General features: G+C 41.4%; 1 protein-coding gene across 1 annotated transcript in view; it reads left to right on the plus strand.

Moving 5' to 3' along the window:
* gbe1b (glucan (1,4-alpha-), branching enzyme 1b) overlaps positions 1-22,577 on the plus strand; it is a 79,863-nt gene that overhangs the window by 31,437 nt on the left and 25,849 nt on the right. Inside the window, exons 8-10 of the mRNA XM_018764775.2 lie at positions 11,147-11,262; positions 11,699-11,826; positions 13,215-13,313. Coding sequence (XP_018620291.2) covers positions 11,147-11,262; positions 11,699-11,826; positions 13,215-13,313 — 343 coding nt within the window. The remainder of the gene's footprint in view (positions 1-11,146; positions 11,263-11,698; positions 11,827-13,214; positions 13,314-22,577) is intronic.

Here is a 22,577-nt window from a genome sequence, read left to right on the forward strand (position 1 = left end):
GCCCTGTAATCGTTTATCTCTGTTTCAGCCCACAGTTACTGGTCACTCTCATGGCTCTTGCAGTATGTTCAAAGAGGAGAGAAAAGAAGTGCTTTGAAAGAAATGGCTTATTTTGCCCAAATTCAGTACAAATTGCATTTATGATTGATTAGGTAGTACTTCTCTAATAAGAAACATGCACTGATTCCTCCCCCTCAAATTCTGTGCGAGATTGTATTTACGAAGCACAGCGTTTTAAAGATGTCATTGCAGATTTTATGAGGACCTACGAAAATGCCTTTTTTATTTCTCGCTTGCTTTTTGCACACTTCTGAAAGATGTTGATAAGGCCGAGCAGTTTTGTCAGTTAATTTTTCAGGATGATTGGCCATTTCATTACGGTTCTTTTGTACAGATTCATCTTTATTACGCCTGGTTAGGGAGCTGCGGTCGGGATTTTACCCGTTGCCTTCATCACAAGCGTTGAAAGCCGTCAAGGGGCCTGATGCGCTTCAGGCTATTGCTCGTAGCTTTGTGTTTGAAAAGAAGAGAAAAGTAATTTATTCCTTGTATGGGGTAGCAATGGGGGTGGGGCACAGAAGGGTGGAGCAAGGACATCCTGCTGTGCTATGCGTGATGGTACACTTATTATATTTGGTTACCAGCTGCAACAGATAGCATACAGGTGTATTAGCAGAATTACAATAGCTAGCATTGTTCATTTAATTAGCTTAATCAAAGATAGTTCTTGTGTTATTAAATTTGCTGTGCTGCTGATGAAGATTAATGGAATAATTTATTTGAATGGATGCAAACTTTAATAATGCTATAGGTCATTGAACAGAAGGGGCTGTAAAAAAAAAAAAAAAAAAAAAAAAACAAATTGCAGTAGGTGTGCAGAGGTTCAGTGGAAGCTAAGTCCTAGTTACTTTTATTAAGATTTCTTGGTTCATCCATGCAAAATCATTATCCACACACAACAGTCGTTACATTGTGTTTTCACATTAACTTTGTCGAATGCAGCAGTCTTCCAATTCGGCAAATGTACAGCTAATGTAGCACTCTGCAAAATGACATGCGCAATATTGGCTGAATTAACTGAATGCAGTAGATTAATGGTTGCCAAGGGAACCCATTAGTCAGGATACTTGTTGTTATTATGAGATACTAGGCTATCTTGTGCTTTTGTTCTATCATAATGTAGATGGACACATCATGTTATGTTGTTGCGGGAGAGGCTTTGCTTGAAAATCGTTGTTGGTATATATTATTAATTCATTGAACAATGGGCTACATCCTTTGTATATCCTGTGTTTGATTTTACATTAAAAAGTAAATGAAAGTTAAACTATGACAATGCATTTGCTGAGTTAGTATTGCTTGTTATATTTATACTTTTAATATTTACATTTATTCATGTAGCTGACGCTTTTCTCCAAAGCAACTTACGGTGTTAAGGTTACAATTATTTACCTGCTTATACAGCTGGGTAATTTTACTGGAGCAATTTAGGGTAAGTAGCTTGCTCAAGGGTACTACAGCCAGAGGTGGGAATCAAACCTGCAACCTTTGGATCCAAAGGCAGTAACTCTTATTACTATGCTACCGGCTGTCCCCAGTATTTTGCACCATTCTATGTTAGTCTTGTGTTGCAATAGCCACCTTGTACAGTACAGGTGTATTGACATGTCCTCAAGGCAGTTTGCTTTATTTAGTAGATGAGGTCAATAATCCACATCAGCTAAACTGGGAAAAATGATCATTGTTTACCAGTTACCTTTGAATGCTGAACTGGTACATTTACCTCGTGCAAAGACCAGTGTAGACTTGGGCCAAAGTACGCCCTGATTTTCTCCATGTTTAGTCCTGCATATACGGGTGTAGGTAATCAAGGCGAATACTCTTCACTTTTCACTTCCAGTAGTGAGGTTGCAGTAGGTCACAGATGCAGAGACACTTTTTATTGTAGGTTCCCCCCTTTCAACCTTTCAAGGAGATGTACTTCGATCTGAGCCATAACTTTTTTTCTCCCTCACGGCCACTGTTGTTGTTGTAAGCCTGTTGCTTAAGTTTTTCCCCTCATCTCCGTTATGTCACTTTGGAACAATACTGTCAAACATCAGGAACTCGAGGTAAGGAAAGCGCAGTCCTTTTTAAACCCGTGTCATCACATCTGGTATTTTAGCGTTTAATTCCAGACTCGGAGTAGTACGAGTTTTGGTTTATTGCCTCACAAGCTCCGACTTGGTTACTACGAGTGTCCTTACAGCCATTTGTAATGTCCTGGGACATTGGGGACTCGCTCGCTTTATTGATTTCCACATTGTTTTAATGCTTCCCTTGTGTCAAGCTATCCTACCCCTATAACAAAGAACAGAGACAAGGTGATGGGATTGTGAATTTTGATACTGGCAGTAAGAGGTGCGCCGTAATGCTTTTTTAATGGCTTTGGAGGACCTAGGTTGCTGCAGATGAGCGATTGCCTCTTTGTATGCGGTAATGGTGACAACATGTGGAAAGGTCATAGCATCAGGTGGCACTTTGGCTAAGCAAGGACATTAATCGTCAGTAAGCTGCAATGTCAGATCTGAGGAGAACATTACTGCTGCACCCTTGAGAAAGTTTAATTGATTATATACTGAAAAGCGTACTGTACCCAGAAAAAAAAAAAAAAAGAGCTTTAAAATATTCTACAAATATAGCCTTGGTTTACCTGGTCAGGAAGTCTCAGTTGAAAATAATGTCAGTGAATTTGGTCATCATGCTGTCAATCTGGTTCTTGTGAGAAAGCATCTGTCCTGTGGTGTGAACGAACTACTCAACTATGGTCCTGGAGGACCAAGTCCAGGAGGATTTTAAATCTGTCCATGCAGTGAAGCACCTGATTGAGCTTATAGTCTTAACTGCACTCCTTTAAGTCCCTTTCTGTGCTCTAAGGGATGTAAGGAGAGCTGTAAAACCCCCAGGAAAGAAGCTTAAGAGTCCTGGACTAAGGTGCGACTAAACCCCTTTATATCTGCTAAAAAGTAAGATGCTTTGACCCCCTTTCAGTGACAAAATAGCCAATGTATGATCCAAGTTTGATGGCATATTTTATTTTGACATCTAAGACTGGAGCTTGTCCTTAGAGAGAAACTGATAAATGATAACTCCACATCCCTTTGATTTCTGCAGAACGATAAGACCGTGTCTCGGGAGGGGGTGGTGGAAGTTGAGTGTCGGTGGTTTAAGGAACAAGATTAGCAGGCAAAGCAGACCATCATCAGCACACTGATTAGTCACACTGTTGTTTTCCTCTTTGGCAGTATTACAGTGATCTTTCCAGCAAACCCCTATGACTCACAGTGAACAATGGTACTAAAGATAGGATTTTAACTGGACTGAATGGAGAGAAAGAGAGAGTGTTTTCAGATCATCTAGTTTCTGATATTTTTTTGGCAATCTGTTTTAGAAATTACTTCTCGGTTTATAGAAATTTCCACTTTAGACCCGGTATGGTCGATGTCCAGATGGCTTTTCCCATCTTTGAGACGATACGAAATGAATGTCATATGAGAGTTCGAGTGGCTATTCACTGTCTGTTGAAATCATGCTTTATGCTGTCTCTTACCTAGCAGAATTCTGCAGTGTGTGTGTGTGTTCTAAAAAGAGAGCCCGGGGTGCCGTGATGCCTGGCAGTTCCATGGAATATCCAACTAGGTGCCTATGGCACAGTTTTTGTTGGCCACCCCTGACGCCCGAACCTGTGATGCCCCTCATCTGTCTTCGCATGCTGGAGAGCTTTGCCTCATGCAATGGACAGCAAGAGCCCCACGTCTAATGAGGTGGGAAACCCAGAACATTTACATTAATTCATTTAGCTGACACCTTTTACCAAGGTGACTTACAGTATGAAAATTCTGTACTAAGATACCTTTTACTTCAGCTGGACAATTTTTCCTAGAGCATTTCAGTGTAATTGCCTTGTTTGAGGGTACTACTGCACGAGCTGGGTTCGAACTCCCAAATTCTTTAATTGCAAGGTGATAGCTCTAATCATCTTACTACCTGATGCCCCAGAACCAAATCTCCAGTGCAAGAACTTTTATATGTTCTTTGCATATGTTTATATGTACCGGTACTCCTTCTTTATGTTTTCAGAAAAAACTAAATATTACAACATTTTTTTTAAATTTTGATGTAAAACAAAAGCCCAGCTGGGTGAAGGTGAGGAAGTTATCCTGAAAAATGGGCTTGTGATACTGGCAGTCCCTTGGTGCCGGTGTGAGGAGATCAATTCAGGTGGTCCCCGATTTACGATGGTTCGACTTACGATTTTTTTTTTTCAACTTTACAATGGTGAGCTGGCGGTAGACATTCAGTGGAAACAGTACTTCGAATATTGAATTTTGTCCCCCCCCAGGCAAACTATATGTAGGGTGATACCCTTGCAATGCTGGGCAGCAGCAGCGATCCACATCTCCCAGTCTGTCATGAGAGGTGTGTATCAGATGTACGAAATGCATTTTCGACTTACAATATTTTTGACTTATGATGGGCTTCGCAGAACAAACCCCATCGTAAATCAGGGACCACCTGTATATGTTTGTCATATGGAGCTGCTGGAACTGTTCACGTGGTGGTGAATTCAAGGTCGATGAAGCTCTTTTTACCTTATTACTTTAAGAAACTGGCAGTACAATTGTCAGTGTCAACTAACTGAAAGACACCGTAGTGCAGGTTTGTGTGCTGAGGCCTGATACTCTGTTGCCGGTGCATCCTGCCTATAAAAGGAAAATGCTGATTGATTACATTAATTCAAATTACCTTAATAAGAGATGAAATGGTACATGCTGTTTCAGTGCTGCATGCCAGTGGTTCTCAAACCTGGTTCCAGGGACCCCCTGAGTTATGTGACTTTTTGATCCAGCTGAGCTGTTAATTAAGTTGTCTTGACTGGGCTGTTAATTGAATAAATCACATGATTCAGATCATGTTGAGCTGAGTGCATTACTTGAGCATTGTGCTAAATTTGTGTCGATTTGTGTGCGGATAACGGCAGTTATATTGAAGATATTGGAAATCTGTTGCAGGAGGATCTGTGCTGATGAACTATATCCTCTTTTTAGTCTCTGTGAAACTTTGAGTAAATTAGTATTGAGCTTAAAGGGTTGAATAATTAGAATTATTTCACTGATCAAATAACAATGGGGTTCATGTTCATTGTTATCAATGATTTCATTTACTATAATGAATATTTTATTTTAATATAAAGACATTCATGGTTTCAGCATTAGAGGTACTGTAGAATTAATGCAGTTCATAAATTTAACTCAAAGCAGCAGTTGCTGTGGCTCCGCACAAGGAAACAAATGAAATCTGATAGTGTAATCTGTGTGATCAGTGTTACTGGACTTCTGTATTGCAATATACATTTCTCCTTTTAATTTAGTCTTTTCTACTTCGAGAAAGGTTCTAAGTTCACTCGTCAGCAAGTGCTAAACTTTGCAATTTCACTATCTTATGATATAGCTATATTTAGTCACATAGGGATGTAATTTTTATGTATTTAATGTATGCAAAGATCATTCTGACATAAATATGTGTGTTGAGGTCCAGTTTACAACAGTTTAAGAAAAGATAACAATTTCACAGTTGTGAAATTAGCTTATGAAATGCATAATCTTTATTTTAGGTTTTTTTTTTTTTTTTTTTTTCTGTTAAGCGTGTGCTCCAAAGCTTATAGCTCATGTTCCATGTCAACTGGCCCACCAGTCACAGCGTAGCTCTGACTCCAGCATACATGCAAAAGGAATAATGGCATGTAGCACAAGTCTAGTACACTGATAATGTTCATGTACTCATGTATATTATGAAAAGTTGCCCAACAGCCTTGTGGACTTCCTCAGCCTGGTTTCACAACTCTAGATCATAAAGGTGATCCCACCACCACCACCAGCATTTTTACAGATACTGATATTTGATTCTCATTCAGCTGACTTTTGGTGTGTTGCAATGTCTGCTTCATTATGCACATAGGATCTCTTATAAAGGCTTTGCCAAGTCAAATTTTAAGTTGTTTTACTGATCCAGAGTGAGCAGCTTGTCATCTTTTAAAAAAAATTTATTTTTTTTCAACTTGCATTTTATGTTTTGTCAGGAAATTATACTAAAAATTGCAATGCAAATCAGTTGGGCAGTTTTTCAGCGTAAACCATGAGGCATGAAACTTAGCATGTTGGTGTATACTACATCCCCCCCCCCCCCAATATTATACTATATGATGCAGAGCTTGTTGATTTCCAGTTTGTAGATTGTTGGATAAAACAATTATTTTTAGTCCTTGAGATAAATGTGTGGTGCATGAGATACCTATACAACTCCAAAATCTGAATTTTTCTTAATTTGATATAGCGCTACCATGTTGCAGATCAGTGCAGAAATGTCCTAACTGCATTTCTGGAAATTTGTATGCAAGTGGAGTGAGATTTTGAGGGGGAAATGGCTGAAGTCGTAAATGCTCAGAAGAACAAGAGAGTTGCAGCACATTGCCCGCGTGGCCCCCTAACAAGTCCTTAACTAACACTTTAGAATAAAAGTGGCGTGAATCATTCAGCAGACAGCTCAGTCAAGGCCAATTAATTAGAAGCTAATTTTTGAGGGAAGAACTGTGTACACCAGGGTTCCCAGCACCAGGTGTGAGAACCACTGATGTATATGAACTCTGTGTAGTGAATTGAGATGTTTCACCGGGACTATTATGACCTCAAAAGAAGGTTGGCCAAGTCTGTTTGACTCAGGGAGGTGGTCTGCACATTAAGGTACTGGGCTTGTGATCAAATCCTTTGTGAGTTCAAATCCTGAGAGGGGAGCTGCTGTACCACATTTACATTTATTCGTTTAGCAGATGCTTTTCTCCAAAGCGACGTACATCTCAGAGAAAATACAAGTTTTTGCATTGCATTAGGAGAAAGAGACATAGTTGCAGGCATGTGATTCTTAAGTAAACCTAGTTTGTTAGTTTCCCCACTTGATGCACCGATGTTCATCGCTCGAGTAGGTGCATCAAACTCAGGATAGATGAATCCTGATAACCTTCCTACAAGTTTTTAAAAATTTTTTTTTTTTAATTTTTGAATGTACGCAAACATTCACATACAATGCCGGAGTAGCGGCTGTGTAAAGGCTTATCTGGGGATGATCATAAAGTCACGGTACATGAACATTTACACCGTACATGAGCTGGAGAGATCTTGGGCGAAATGAGTCCGGAAAAGGTGAGTTTTCAGACCCTTCTTGAATGTAGACAGTTTCGGCAGTTCTGAGTGAGAGGGGGCGCTCGTTCCACCACAACGGAGCCAGAATCGAAATTATTATATCATTATATAATTTAAAAAATATTTTAATAATAATATTCGTATACAATAAACTGATAAATAAAAAAAAGAATATTTATTTTATAGTTTATATTATTACATATGACTAATATTATTATAAGCTTACAATTATTTACCCATTTATACAGCTGGGTAATTTTGATGGAGCGATTTAGGGTAAGTACCTTGCTCAAGGGTACTACACCTAGAGGTGGGGATCGAACCCGTGACCTTTGGGTCTAAAGGCAGCAGCTCTAAGCACTCCTCCCCTTACTGTTGTTTTTCTTTACTTTCCTGTTGTGCTAATGTGAAAAGGTGTACGGCTGAGCAGCGAAAGCTTCTTTGGATGAAAATGTCTGTTAAACAAGTAAATAATGTCCTGCAATGAATCACAAAGTGGTGGACGCTGGACACTGTGCTCACAGGAGCATGTCTTTTAATTAGCCACTTCTTGGAGCTTGACCGGCGGTAAGCAGCTTCGAAATGCTCTCTCGGATACTTAGTGAGGATGTTACCCTCGACCCGACCGCTTTACCACTTTAATTATGTCTTAATTGTACTCAGTGGGAAAGGCTCGTTGGTGACCTAATGCTTACCTAAAAACAGCGATAAAATAAGATCCGCACATCATTAACTTGTTTATTTCTGCACGGAGAGAATATTCTGTGCAATTGTCATTTCAGTTTTCTAAGTGTACAAATGAACGCCATTGAATAATTTACGGAAAAGCAAAGTTTTTACATTAAAGAGGAACTGCAAAGCATTTTAATATAAATTTGCTTATATTATTATTTATTAATTTTGCTGATATTTTTCTCCAATGCATCTTGCAGTGGTTAGGTTTGCATACTAAGATACTTAGTTTTTAGCCCATTTTTACACTGGGGTATTTTTAGCAGAGGAATTCGGGGAAGGTATCTTGCTCAAAGGTGTTACAGCAGGAGCAGGGATCTGAACCCAGGACCTTTGATTGCAAGGCGCTTGCACTATCCGCTACAGGTCAACTCCTGTTAATCCACCATAATTTCATTTTTGAAGATTTGGGAAGGTTCATGATTGTGGTGCATTACTGAGAACAGGCCTTCTGTGGGCAGAGTACATGTACAGCCTTTATACCATGCTTTGTGAAGACACATCATAGTACTGCACACTATACCGTATAGCTTATGGTACTTTTAGGCAGGGCTTTGAGAAACTTTATCGTGTACCTGTTCTAAGGCTCACTAAACATGGAAATATCTAGTTATTTTGCTCTGAAACAAATTTTTTTTTAGACCTTCCAGTCCATATTTCCTGCACGGCAAGGACCACATCATCCATGGGTGTACCCTTTTCGGATTGAAAATATTTCGGCAACACTCCTGGTGTTTTACCGTTTTACACTTTGTTCGGTGAATGGGTTACACCGCTGCCATTTGTGACGCACTCTTATGTGTATATACTGCCTAAAATATTTAATTGCACCGATGTTTAACTGACGCCTGGAACACTTTTCAGGTGGCGGATTAACCAGTACTAAATACAAGGACTGGTATTCAAACTTTATTGGAAAAAGGGTGGGAATTGGGAGATTAATGAGTAGTTTTGCAATGGGGGTGAATTCGTTCTGTGCAGTTTTGGCAGAAAAGCAGATTTGACAGATTAACGAGCGGTGGATTCACGAGAGCGGATCTGCACGCTACCTGCTGCCCCCATGCTTTTGCATAAATATTTATAGAAGCACGAGAGAAGATGTTTTGGCCAAAGCCTGCATCAGTGTGTGTTGTTCCCAGGGTTAACAACCATATGGAGTCACGCATGTGTTACATGATTAGGTCCATTCTTCCCTCATAATAAGACCAGTAAAAACTATTGGAACATTTAACAATTAAAATGGTTGACTTTTGAAATTCTTTACATGGCTGAAATAGGGCGGTTGGTGGCGTCATGGTTGGAGCAGCTGCCTTTGGCTCCGAGGGTTGCCGGTTCCATCCCCTCCTCCGGCTGTAGTCCCCTTGAGCAAGGTGCTTGTCCTACTTCAGTCCCTTTGCCTGCCTGGGTGACTAGTTCTGGCCTTGTGATGGACTGGCGTCCCGTCCAGGGTGTGCCCCTCTCACCCCTTCAGCCTTGCACCCAGTGTTTCCAGGATAGGCTCCGGCTCACCGTGACCTCGCTAGGGACAAGCTGTTACTGAAATAGGTTGGTTGGTTGGCTAAAATATAAATAGAAAAGATCAGATGGAAAGTTTAATTTATTAGTCACCATTGTCTTCTATACAAATCTGAAAAAAATGAAATATGTTATAAATAACTATAGAACTGTATGTCAAGACCGTCAACCTTCTTGGCCCCGTTATCCATTAATGAATTAAATTGTATTAGGATGAAAACATACTACAAGATAAACAGTTTGTGATGGAAGAAGCCAACTTGAACAAATGACTCTTGTTCTGTTTTTAACTCATTTAACTGATGCTTTTTTCCAAAGCAGCTTACACTGTTAAACTGCTTACAATTATTTGCCCATTTATACAGCTGGGTAATTTTTACTGGAGCAATTTTAGGGTAAGTACCTTGCTCAAGGGTGCTATAACTGGAGGTGGGATTTGAACCTGCAATCTTTGGATCCAAAGGCAACAGCTTGAACCACTATGCTACCACTAGTTCTAAATCATAGTTGATTTCCCCCCCCCCCCCCCCCCCCCCCCCATAGCAAAATCAACATTTTTTTTTTTTTTTGATAATATGGAAAAGGTGAGTTTAAAGAAGAATCAGAGGACAAAATTTATTCACCATTGCATTACAGAACATATCAGTTTTTCTGAAATGATATTAAAGGGCTTGTTTTTGGCACCGTTTAATAACTCAATCTTATTCTGTATCTTCATGTTAACGTGCTGCAGTGAGCTGAGTTTCCAAGTACCTGCAGTGTATGAATCACATGAAGGGGTTTAGTCTCCTTGTCAAATTCTTCCTGCCGCAAATGCAGTCGAGCACAAATTACTTGAACGTAAACCCTTTTTGAGAGACAAAAGATTTAAACTGTCTGCTGATAAAATAGCTCTTTTCAGTGAGTTTCCTAAACACTGAACCTAGACCCTTTTTTAGAGCTCAAATTGCCCAAGAAATGAGTGGATTTTTATAAAGAAGAGGATTTTTATAAAAAATGATGTAAGCTTGAGTTCAGGAATTTTATTTCTTTATTTTTTTTTAACCATATTTTTCCAACTCAAAAACCATTTATCTCTGTAGCAAACCCAGTATTCTATATATTCTTTAAACTTAAACTAAATTTAATTCTTAAACTAAAATGTACCATTAAATAAGTGTGATTCCAGGAGATTCTAGTCCTATTAGCAATGCCTTCTTGTATATGGCTTTTGATAAATAAAATTCCATCATTGTAATGTGATTTCAATTAAACACATGTTTTGTACTGAACTACTGCTACTGTGTTGAGATAAACAATGTATTATGGTTTTGAGTCCAATCTTATTTGGTATGGGTGTGTATAAGGTTTCCAGTGCCTTGGATTGTGTGTTTTTTTTTTTTTTTTTTTTTTTTTTTTTTGAAAGAAATCAGTGCAGTTTGCTTAAAAACTCAGCTGGATTGGGGGGGAATTCCAATCTTGTAACCTGAAGACCATTGCTGTCATGTCACCACTGCTTTTTTTGCAACAACATCTGAGTATGTGGCATTTAAGAGATGTTAACAATATTTAGTGCTGGACTTGCCCACTTTCTCTCTACTTTGTGTTGGGTTTTTATTTGTCAGACTGGCTTTTCTAAGCATCTTCGGTCCATTTAGCTGCTCCGTTTTACCCCCTTTCTCCAGCTGGGAGGTGCGGCGCTTCCTGTTGTCCAACCTGCGCTGGTGGATGGAAGAATACCGCTTTGATGGCTTCCGCTTTGACGGCGTGACCTCCATGTTGTACCACCACCACGGCGTTGGTAGGTCAGCACACCCATCCGTACGCACTTACCTGTGACTCCAGCATCACCCAGTGGTCCATTACCATACCAGCTGTTTTCCTCCCCTTCCCTTCTTGTTTTAGTTATTCTGACCTGTTCATAGCGACATCCATTGCAGCCCATGGTTACCCTCCTTTCTTAGCCAGCTACAGGTACACTCTGCGAGCAGTAAAGTTGTTCATCTCGTTCATGAGATGTCAATCACGAGCGGTAATTATGCTACAGAGCAGCGATGCGTTTTTAGAGGCAACGAATTTACATAAATAACCCAGTAACGATCATTAAAGGCAGGAGACCTTGGTATACTAATTAGTGCCTTTCAGTTGATTGTTTTGCATTTCCAATAGGCGGAACAACAGTTGGTTTCACAAGTGAAATGGGTCTCTCTCTCTCTCTCTCTCTCTCGCGCTATCAGGCATGAGCTTCTCTGGGGACTACAGCGAGTACTTTGGGTTGCATGTGGACGAGGAGTCGGTTGTCTATCTGATGGTGGCCAATCACATCCTGCACAGTCTTTACCCAGACTGCATTACCATCGCGGAGGTGAGAACTGGCCCACTTGATGAGATCTAGTGCATGTGTAACTCTATATAGCGTTATTTTTGAAGATTCTGTAATACACACCCCAATGCATCTTCACAGAATCTTCCCAAGGACATCCTAGCTGTGTTTTAAATGTAAAGCCTTTCTGGGCACTTTGATACATTTATTCTGGGAATGTGACCAGGGAGAGGTTGACTGGAATGGGGTTCACTCAACCATTCAAAAGACCTTTAAGAAAAGGGTCGGTTTGTCTCCCTCCATTTTTTCGTTAAGCCACGACCCGAATGCTTTTTTATTTTTTATGTTTTGTATGGAATGTAGGCTGATCACTCGTAGATACTTGGTAAAAGAATATATTTTACTGCTGCGCTCTACATCTGAAGTTCGCTCCGCAAATATACGCATGAACAAGGTGTTTAATTTTCTTCCCCTTGAAAAATTTAACGTTTGATTCACGTGACAATTCAAAGGAATTCCAGAAGGTCTGGATACCCTTCTAGAAAGTTTTAGTGTTACAGGATTGCAACCGTTTCACCTTCTGCTTTTGTTTTACGTATGTGGATGTATTTGCAGTTTCTCTGCCTCAATGGTGCTGTGACCCAGTGCTGTCCATAAAACCGATAAAATTATAGTATTGGACAAACTGTGGGCTCTGAAATGCAATTTACGCTGAACTGTACATCGTTTCGAAGAAAAACATCTTTTAAATGAATAAATATAAACATAAGATCACCACATGTCTGCTTGCACTTTAATTACAAATTAAATTAATTAGAAAAAAAACATATGGAACGCTATGATTTGAATTTTAATCAAATGTAAATTATAGCGCTTCCTGTGTTGAACAGAATGTCTTTCAGATTTTTATGTATTTATAACGAGTAATTTTTTTATGATCCTTTATTTTTGACATTGACACATGACCTTTCTGATCTTCTGTTTTTCTGATTTTCATGTTGCTAGTTTGCTTGTATTTTGATGTGGCCATGGCTAACAAGGTCACTGCATAAACTCTCCTGCTTTCAAAGAAATGGCAGCCTCATCTGTTCAAGTCTTGTTAACTCCTGATCATGAAGGTCACTTTTCTTTCTTTCTCTGACGCCCCTGTGTCTTTTCCAATTTTGGCCACTGAAGCTTAACAGTTGACAAGACTACATAAGACATTGAAGAGAAATTCCAACAAAGCTGGATAAAATCCAAGGAGATCATGATACTACAAATGTTGAGCTACAGATTCTCTGGAGTTCATTGAGAAACTCAACTTGAAGTTACTAGAAAGTAATTTTAACCTTCAAGTCTAATTTAAAAACGGAGGTGTCTACGAACTAATTTTATATTTCAGAAGAAATACGGCCATCTTGGTATTCTTAATCACCTTCTGCCCACAGGACGTGTCTGGGATGCCGGGACTCTGCCGAAGACTCGCAGAAGGAGGGTGTGGCTTTGACTACCGTCTCGCCATGGCGATCCCGGACAAGTGGATCCAGGTGGGCCGCACCACACTATCGTGCATTGTCTCATCCACTTTGGTGGTGCGATTGTTGTCTCATGCTGAGTGGAGACTGATGGAAACAGGAAGTGCTGGGTAACATGGGTTGCTGTGCACAGCATGGAGTAAGTCTTTCTTGGCGCTTATACCTGAATCATGCTGTGCACAGTTTGCCTCATGTCAGACCCTGACTGATTCCCGCATAAAAATGTCTTTGTTAATGTGTCCCTTGATGTGTAATTTTTGTGAACATTCATTGTCCCATTTATAAAGGATCCTCTGTTGCGCAAATGCATATGTATTGGAAGTTCCCCTTTGATCTCAGTTGCTTATAGCCTGTTTTAAATTACAAAGCATGTAAATGAATCGGTCTCCCTGTTGAGGAGCACATCTCTGCCTCCTGTCATCAGGTTGCCTCCGCATCCGTGCGTGTTGCCCTTTCCAAGCCTGGACCTGTCTGTGCATATCTAATTCTGCCAAGTGTTTGTCGCTTCCTTGCGTTATGGATTTTGAAAACAGAAGGCAGACGCCACAATGCGTGTTAGAAAAAGAATGGAAAGGCCTTACGAATTTTTGATTCTTAATTTTGTCATTTTAATTAATCTTACATTTTACACCTGTTCATGGCACTCTGGGCTTGATCTAATCACACATGGAAAGGCAAGTATGGAATTATTACATTTATTTATTTAGCAGATGCTTTTCTCCAAAGTGACTTCCAATGAACTCTATGTATTGTTATGAGCCCACATACCTTATTCACCGTGGTGACTTACACTGCTAGATACACTACTTACAATGGGTCACTCATCCATACATCAGTGGAACACACTCTTTCTGTCACTCACACACTGTGGGGGAACCTGAACAGCATGTCTTTGGACTGTGGGAGGAAACCAGAGCACCCAGAGGGAACCCACACAGACAGGGAGAGAACATGCAAACTCCAAAAAGACTGAGTGGGGATCGAACCCACGTCTTCTCGAACCACCCAGCCACTGTGAGACAGCAGCGCTACTTGCTGTGCCACCATGCCTCCGTTACCGTGTTATAGTAATACTTTATCTAATGCTTTTCTCTAATGTGACTTGTAATGTAATTTATATACTAAGCTATTTACATTGATTTACATTTTACATTTATTCATTTAGCAGATGCTTTTCTCCAAAGCATCTCAGAGAAAAATACAATGTGTGCATTCTATCTACAGAGGAAAGATTTGATTGTAGACACGTGATTCTAGAGTACAGTTAATTTGTCTCAGTCAGCCACATGAACCAGTATACAATGATGCTTGAAAGTTCGTGAACCCTTTAGAGTTTTCTGTATTGCTGCAAAAATATGACCTAAAACGTGATCAGATTTTCATGCAAGTCCTAAAACTAGATAAACAGAACCCAGTTAAACAAATGAGACAAAAACATTATATTTGTTCATTTATTTAATGAGGAAAATGTTACATATCTGTGTGTGCCAAAAGTGTGTGAACCTTTGCTTTCAATAATTGGTGTAACTTTCTTGTGCAGCAGTTGCTGTAACTAAACATTTTCGGTACCTGTTAATCAGTCCTGCACTTCTGCTTAGAGGAATTTCAGTCCATTCTTTCTTACAAAACAGCTTTGACTCATGGATGTTGGTGGGCTTCCTCACATGAACTGCTCACTTTAGGTCCTTCAACAACATTTTGATAAGATTAAGGTCAGGACATTGACTTGACTATTCCAAAACATTGACTTTCTTCTGCTTTAACCATTTTTTGGTAGAACAGCTTGTGTGTTTAGGGTCGATGTCTTGCTGCATGACCCACTTTCTCCCTGATATTTTCCTGAAGAATTTGCTGGTACAATTCAGAATTCATTCATCCTGGTTCAGAGACAGCAAAGCAGGCCCAAACCATGATCCTGCCACCCCCATGTTTCATAGGTGGGATAAGGTTCTTATGCTGAAATGAAGTATTTGCCTTTTGCTAACCATAAGGTTTCTCATTCAATCCAAAAAGTTCTATTTTGGTCTCATCCGTCTGCAGAACATTCTTTCAGTAACCTTCTTGCTTATCCACGTGGTCTTTAGCTATCTGTAGATGGGCGGCAGTCTTCTTTTTGGAGAAGGGTGGCTTTCTCGTTGCATCCCTGCCATGCACACCATTATTCAGCGATCTCCTCATGGTGAACTCATGAACACTGATGTTAACCAAGGCAAACAAGGTCTTTATTTCCTTCGATGCTCCCCTGGGTTCTTTTGTGACCTCCGGGACTATTACACGTTCCATATTGTTCCTCAGTAAATAAAGTATAATTTCTTCTCTCATTTGTTTAATTGGGTTCTCTCTATCCTGTTTTAGAACTTGCATGAAAATCTGATCACATTTTAGGTCACATTTTTTATTTAAACAGAGAAAATTCTGAAGGGTTCTCAAACTTTCAAGCACCTCTGTAGATCACATGAGTAGCTCCATAAAGGTTTATCCATTATTCAACAATTTCTAATCATAAAATTATTAAACATTTAAACGTTTATCATGCACTTAAGATACCATCAGAGAAGTGAGTTGGAAGGAGGAGTTTTGAGATCCATCATAAATGTAGAGAGAGATTCAGCAGTTCTGAGTAATGGGGAGACTCATTCCACCACATTGGAACCAGAGTCATAAACTTTGTGCTTTTGATTTTTAACCTTTTGTGTGTGGGATCACCAAGCCAGCAGAGGAGGACGAACGTAGCAGTCTGGTTGGGCTGTAGTGAGTGATCAGGTCTTGTGGAATCAGAGAGCAGGATTTGCCCTTTCATATGGTTTGGTAATTTATATTGCAGGCAAAGAACCTTGATCAAGGATACTGCAGCAAGAGTGGGATTCACACACACACACACACACACACACACACACACACACACTCACTCTGAAGCCGCTTGTCCCAAGCGGGGTCACGGCAAGCCAGAGCCCAACCCGGCAATACAGGGCATAGGGCTGGAAGGGGAGGGAACACATCCAGGACGGGACACCAGTCCGTCACAAGACACCCCAAGTGGGACTCAAACCCCGGAGCCACCAGAGAGCAGGACCTGATCAAGCCTGCTACACCACCGCGTCCAAGTGGGATTCAAACCTAGGATATAACTATTATATTCCAAAGGTATTGTGAGTAATTAATTTTTATTAATTTGTTGGCAGTAGCAGCCCTTAGAATTTCACACTTAATCCTATTCTGGGGAAAGTGCAGAGCATAATTTTTAAGGGAAAGAAAAGTTTGTGTCCTTGTAGAAACCCTGTATTTAGGTGAACTTAAGTGAATTAAACTTTGTGTGACAAAAATATCCATCTGAATAATTCTGTTGAAGTTTCACAACTTGTAAGTAACTTTGGATAAAAGCTTCAGCTACATATCTGAATAATAGTAAAAAAAAAAAAAAACATGCATTTCAAATTCAAATTTCATTATTTAGATAAAATTGGGGCGGTTATTCTCAGTCAAACTAGCTATGTGAAAATTGCTGTCTTTGACCGTCAGTAAAATAACATTACCATACACTTACCTCTCCGTTCCTCTTTTGCAAAGATTAACAGAAATGAGCAACATAATGCTTATCGAAGGACTGCTAGTTATTTAATTAATGACTTTTTCGCTCTTCTTAGAGTACAGACTTTTCCTGTTAAATGGCCCATTTTCTCAGACCGGTAATTGTGACACTCATTAAATGATTTCCTCAAAGCACGTTACAGGAGCAGCTTCCGCTGAAGGTTGTTCTGGGCTTTTACAGCTCTTTGCTGTCTTGCTTTTGTTTTTTTGTCATTATTTCTTCGAGACTGGGGGTCATTATTACTTTTTTTTTACATTTCAAATGAGTTGCTCATGTAATCTAACTCATAGTGAGGTATTACCTGAAAACTATAGAATTCTGAAGGTAATATGCTAGAACAGTTTGTTTGTTTTTTTTTTTTTTTTTTTTTTTTTTTTTCCCCCCCTCCATTTTCAGGGCTTGAACTTGATTTCATATGCATCACTGACTGAGCTCCTGGTACCATGATTTGATTTGTAAATGAGAAAACCAGACAATTAATTATTAATTTTGTGCTTTTATATTTATCTAATGCCTTTGTTCAAGGCAAATTACAGTGCTGGGCTTGTGTACTAACCTACTTGCAGTGATTTACCCATTAATACAACTAGTGCATTTTTACTGTATCAATTCAGGGGAAAAATATTTATCACCACGGTAATAAGTACCACAGTCGGACCAGGGATTTGAACCTGGGACCTTCCAACTGCAGGGCAGCAGCTCAAACCACTCTGCTCCTTTCATTGAAAATTTTAGGATACGTACATCAGAGCTTCCGTGACTCATAAGACTTATTTCCCTCCCACTCATTTCTCAATTTCATTGTGTTTCAAATAGTTACTCCATGGTGGCGTACCAGCCGTCTCTTTCTGTTCAGGTGCCACGCTGCACTACACGAATGCACTGCACTGGACTGGATTTTCACGCACACGCACGCTGCTGCCCCCAAGCAGGGTTGCGGTGATCCGGAGCCTAACCCGGCAGCACAGGGGACACAACCGGGACGGGATGCCAGTCTGTCACAAGGCACCCCAAGTAGGATTCGAACCTCAGACCCACCAGAGAGCAGGACCCGGCCAAACCCGCTGCGCCACCAAGCCCCCCCCACTTGATTTTAATTATTAGAATTCATTTCTCATTGTTTAGAATCAATAATACAGCTCCCCTCTGGCTAGCAGGGACCGTATTTGGACTGTATATTTAGTTATTTACAGCACGTTCGTCAGCGTCCTTGCTGCTTTCGTGGCAAATGTGAAAACATTACACCTTCTCCACTGACAGTCTTACCGAGGTGTCCTGGCCTCTGCTGGACTGCGGTGGAACTGTGGATCTGGGACTTAGGGAGCAGAGGAGTCAGGCTTCATGGGGTTGACTGTACAAGTGCGCAACGGATGCCAAAGAGTCCGTCGGCTTTCTTATTCGTTTCTTATTGATGTTTGCCCTCCCTTCCCTGATTGCCTGGGAAGATTGAGCAAATTGCTGCAGCAGAGGGGCATAGCAGTCCCCGTACTCCATACAGTCACCCACTCTGTGCTCTGATCGGTATTCCCTTGCAACACACCCCACCTCAATCTCCGTGTTTAGCGGCCGATCTAGAAGTGCTCTTCCCCCTTCTGACCCTGCAGTCCTTTATGACTTTTTTCTGTTGAGGTTGTTTTCTCCATTCGAGATCGGGAAGACTGCAGCTGCCCGGCGTTCTGTCGGCCCAAATCCGACCGTGTTCATCCGTTCGGATTCACCGCTCCGCCGCCCCAGGGTCAAATGATTTCTACACGGTCAAAGCCACAGTCCAGCTCATCGCAGTCCTTGGCATTTTAGCTCTCAGGCCACCCCATCCAGACACACCAAGACTGTTATTTATCAGTCTTACCTTCTGTATACTCGGCGCCGTTCAGACCTCGCCGTGTTCTTACCGTTTCAAAGCCCGTTACCGGCTGTCACAGCAGGAGGGACGTTTCCTCTCTGTGTTTGAACAGAAGTGCAGTACAACAAAGCTCTCCCAGCTCCTGGGATCATTAACAGGAGGCTCCTCTCATTAAACGCTCTCTGCATTCTCTTTGGTCCTCCTGCCGCAGTGCTCCCAGTGTGCCGGGTCTCTGCTGTGACCCTGGTTAATCCGAACCCCTGCCAGCCGCCGTACCAGGTGGTATAGCGGTTTAGGAGACGTACTTGTAAACTGAAAGTTTCTGGCTCGAGTACCAAGTGGGGTTTTAATGTAGGTATGCACAAGAAAGGTATGTCATTGGTTAAAGTGACAGCAAAGTGGTGAGGTGTTGATGGCGATCTCCTATTAATCTGCAAATTAATGCTTTTCCATTTTAAAATGAAAAGCAGATTTCTTGCTAAGGTGCTCCCCTACCGTTTTTTTGCTTTTTCATTATTACTATGGAATTATTTTTTATCTTGCCTTTACTACCGCACTGCAGAAAGTTTGCTGTCGGGGGGTCGAGATTGCGTACTCAAGTGGCAAGCCGGGCTCTGCTGTTGAACCCTCAAGGAAAACTCTTAATGTGAATTGCTTCAGCAAATATGTGGGTATATAAATAGGTGACTATGAAATATTAATATATGATGGTCTGTTTTGATGAATAATGAAGGCGTTGAACCTAGCGGTAAGGGCGAATTGAGCGACAACTGGGGTTCCGATCTCTGGCCTAAAACAGCCAGTCTGTTTAGAATAGCTTACGCCGAAAGTTGGGGGTGGGCTGCAGCTCAGCTGATACCAAGGCTCGCTTGTCGACAGGGGTGTCTTGCCCCACGTCTCCTCTCTGTATCCCTCACCTGCCTGCCTGATTAATACGACTCATTTGGGGGTTGCAAGGAGCGCTCGTGGCCGACAGCCCATGGAAAAATGAAGACATTGCAATAAAGGATGCCAGATAAGGTGCACCGCACAAGTTTGGCTGATTGTATCAGATTAATTATTTAAAATGCTGTCAGTCTTAATTGGTAGACTTCCAGAGGCTCAGCGGTACAACACAGGTCTTTATTCCCAGCTGTAATAGATAGGTGCGCGTGTATGATTGGAAAGATAAGGGGTCCTTGGCCTGGAAACAGACCTACTGCCACAGATTCTCGGAAGCAATTTTGTCATAAAAGTGACTTTAAGAATACAATTACGCTGCTTTGGATCTGTATTTGTATCCACGGGTTTTGTGTGAATTGGGCAGCTCAACGGTTGTCTCGCAGCACCTGGACGGTGCGAGAGGACACGAGTTCGATCGCAGCCCGATTTGCATGCTGGTTGCATGTTCTTCCTGTGTTTGCAGTTTTTTCTTCTAGGTGCTCTTGTGTCCTCCAATCCAGACATGAGTTTCAAGTGAAATGGTGACCCACCCTTCGCCCATTCTACGTCTGAGAGTGTGTTGCCCTGGTCTATCGATGAGCGATTGACTGTAGGTAGTCTGCTGTAGTTGGCTAGGTCTGTAAATCACCTTCGATGAAAAGGTGTGAGCTAAATACTACATGGCATTCATTGTAAGTCACGTGGACAAACGCGTCGGCTAAATGAATGTCAATGTATAAAACAGAGCGAAGCAGGTTTGTTTTTTCCGCTTGCATTGTGCGAATATGCCCTTTTAATTTAGAATTTGTTCTTTTCACTCAACCAATTTCAAACTGGTGTAAAGTGCTTCTTAAAACAGCAACGGCTTTGTTACAAGCATGTTTTGACAGCTCTTATAACATGAACTGTCCTAATCTGCTGGGAGACCCCAATCATCAAACTGTCTATTAACATTTTAATGTCTTGTTTGTAGCATCATGTTCATAGCAAGTACACTTGTGAGGTCTTATGAGGTCGGGCACAGTGGGCGGCATGGTGGAACAGCGAGTAGCGCTGCTATCTCTCAGTGCTTGGGTGGTGCGAGAGAATGTGGGTTTGATCCCTGCTCGGTCTGTGTGGAGTTTGCATGTTCTCCCCGTGTCTGCATGGGTTTCCTCCCGCAGTCCAAAGACATGCTGTTGAGGTTCACCCATAGTGTGCGAGTGACAGAGAGAGTGTGTTCCCCTGATGTATGGATGGATGAGTGACCCAGTGTAAGTAGTGTATCTAGCAGTGTAAGTCACCATGGTGAATAAGGTCTGTGGGTTGGTAACACTACATAGAGTTCATCGGAAGTTGCTTTGGAGAAAAAGTGTCTGCTTGATAAGTAAATGTGTTTAGATGTCTCTAAATTAATGCCAGAAACACAGTTCTTAGAGTAATCACCAATTTTCACTGATTAATTGGACATTGCTTACACTGAAAATTGACCAACACCTGATGCATGAACTTTGCATGATTTTTTTTGTGGTTTGTTTCCAATATTTTTTTGATTATTTTTTCGAAAGCGCACTTCTGCCACCTTGGTTCCCAGAGAACTATAACTTCTAAGTGCCATGTCACCTTGAGTCCAAGATGCTGTGTATCATCTCATGGGGTTTAACCTGCAGCCGTTCTGCCTCCTTGTGGTACCGCTTACACGCTCGGCTTTGGAAGAGTGCCATTCGTAATCATATTAAGGGGCTAGCTTGTCTTCCGGAATAATCACAAATAGTGTTTTGCCCAACACACCTGAGTCTCTCATTGCATCCGTAGTACATGCACATGCATGCACTTTTGAATGAATGATCTGATCGACACTGCGTCATTAATTACATGTCAGTGTTTCACTGCCTGAGGCAGAACCGAAGTTGTCAAGCACAGTTACACGCAGATACAGTTTTGCTCACGTAAGCAGTTCATGCACACGGAAAATCTTGCCTACGATTTATCTTCTGCGAGTTATTTCTGAAAGAATCCGTGGATGATCATGTCGTCGACCACAACAAGACCACAACGCTACTTCTGCGAAAATAATTCTCGTAATCCAATTTGATTCCCTGTGCAGTACCTCCGAGACAAAGAGCGAGAAAGACAAAGAAGTAGAGGAAAAAAGAGAAAGGCCCGCTTTTCTTAGGACCTGCCAGTCCAACATGGCCACATTGATTGTTACAATTTGCTCTTTGCCGCTATCGATTGCGCCCCCTTTTTAAAGGCGACTCTTTAATGAAAAGATTCCCCCACCTGTCCGTCACCTGTCGTCCCCAATCGCAGCGATGAACTTGCTAGTCTCCCGCCAGGCCAGGAGAAGGACTCTGTGCCCGCTGTGCTGTTGAGTCTCTTGGCTGAGCGCTGTAATGGATGGGATTATTTGTCTGTTTGGCCAGAGCTGCTGCCTAGAGTTTCAAATCTTTGTACAGATGATGTTTCCTTGGAAACGCTGTGATGTGCATCGCAGGAATGGAATCACAAGAACATGTTGATGCAGCGGACGTAGTCAAGGTTTTGTTTTTATACACGCTTCTTAACAAGCTGCACTTCCAAGAGCGCGGAGCACGCATGAACCAAGTAAGAGTTTTAGTAACGGTTTTTGGAGAATTATGCAAAACTGGTTGTTTGTTCTCAAGAGCGTCCTGACAGCCAGTTTCGCGTGTTCGATGTTGGGGCGATGTTGGGCAGCAGGGTGTATGTGGGAGATTCCCTGCAGATTGTAAATCGATACTCTACAGGAAGAGGACAACCCTGCTCCTCTCCACATTTTCCTGAGAAGGTCAATACATGGGGGACGTGGTGGCGCAGGGGGGTTGGCCGGTGCCTGCTGTATGGCGGGTCTGGGGTTCGAGCCCTGCTTGGGGTGCCTTGCGACGGACTGACATCCCGTCCTGGGTGTGTCCCTTCCCGTTTA

The sequence above is a fragment of the Scleropages formosus genome, chromosome 10 (genome assembly GCF_900964775.1).
Source record: "Scleropages formosus chromosome 10, fSclFor1.1, whole genome shotgun sequence".
Taxonomy (NCBI): domain Eukaryota; kingdom Metazoa; phylum Chordata; class Actinopteri; order Osteoglossiformes; family Osteoglossidae; genus Scleropages; species Scleropages formosus.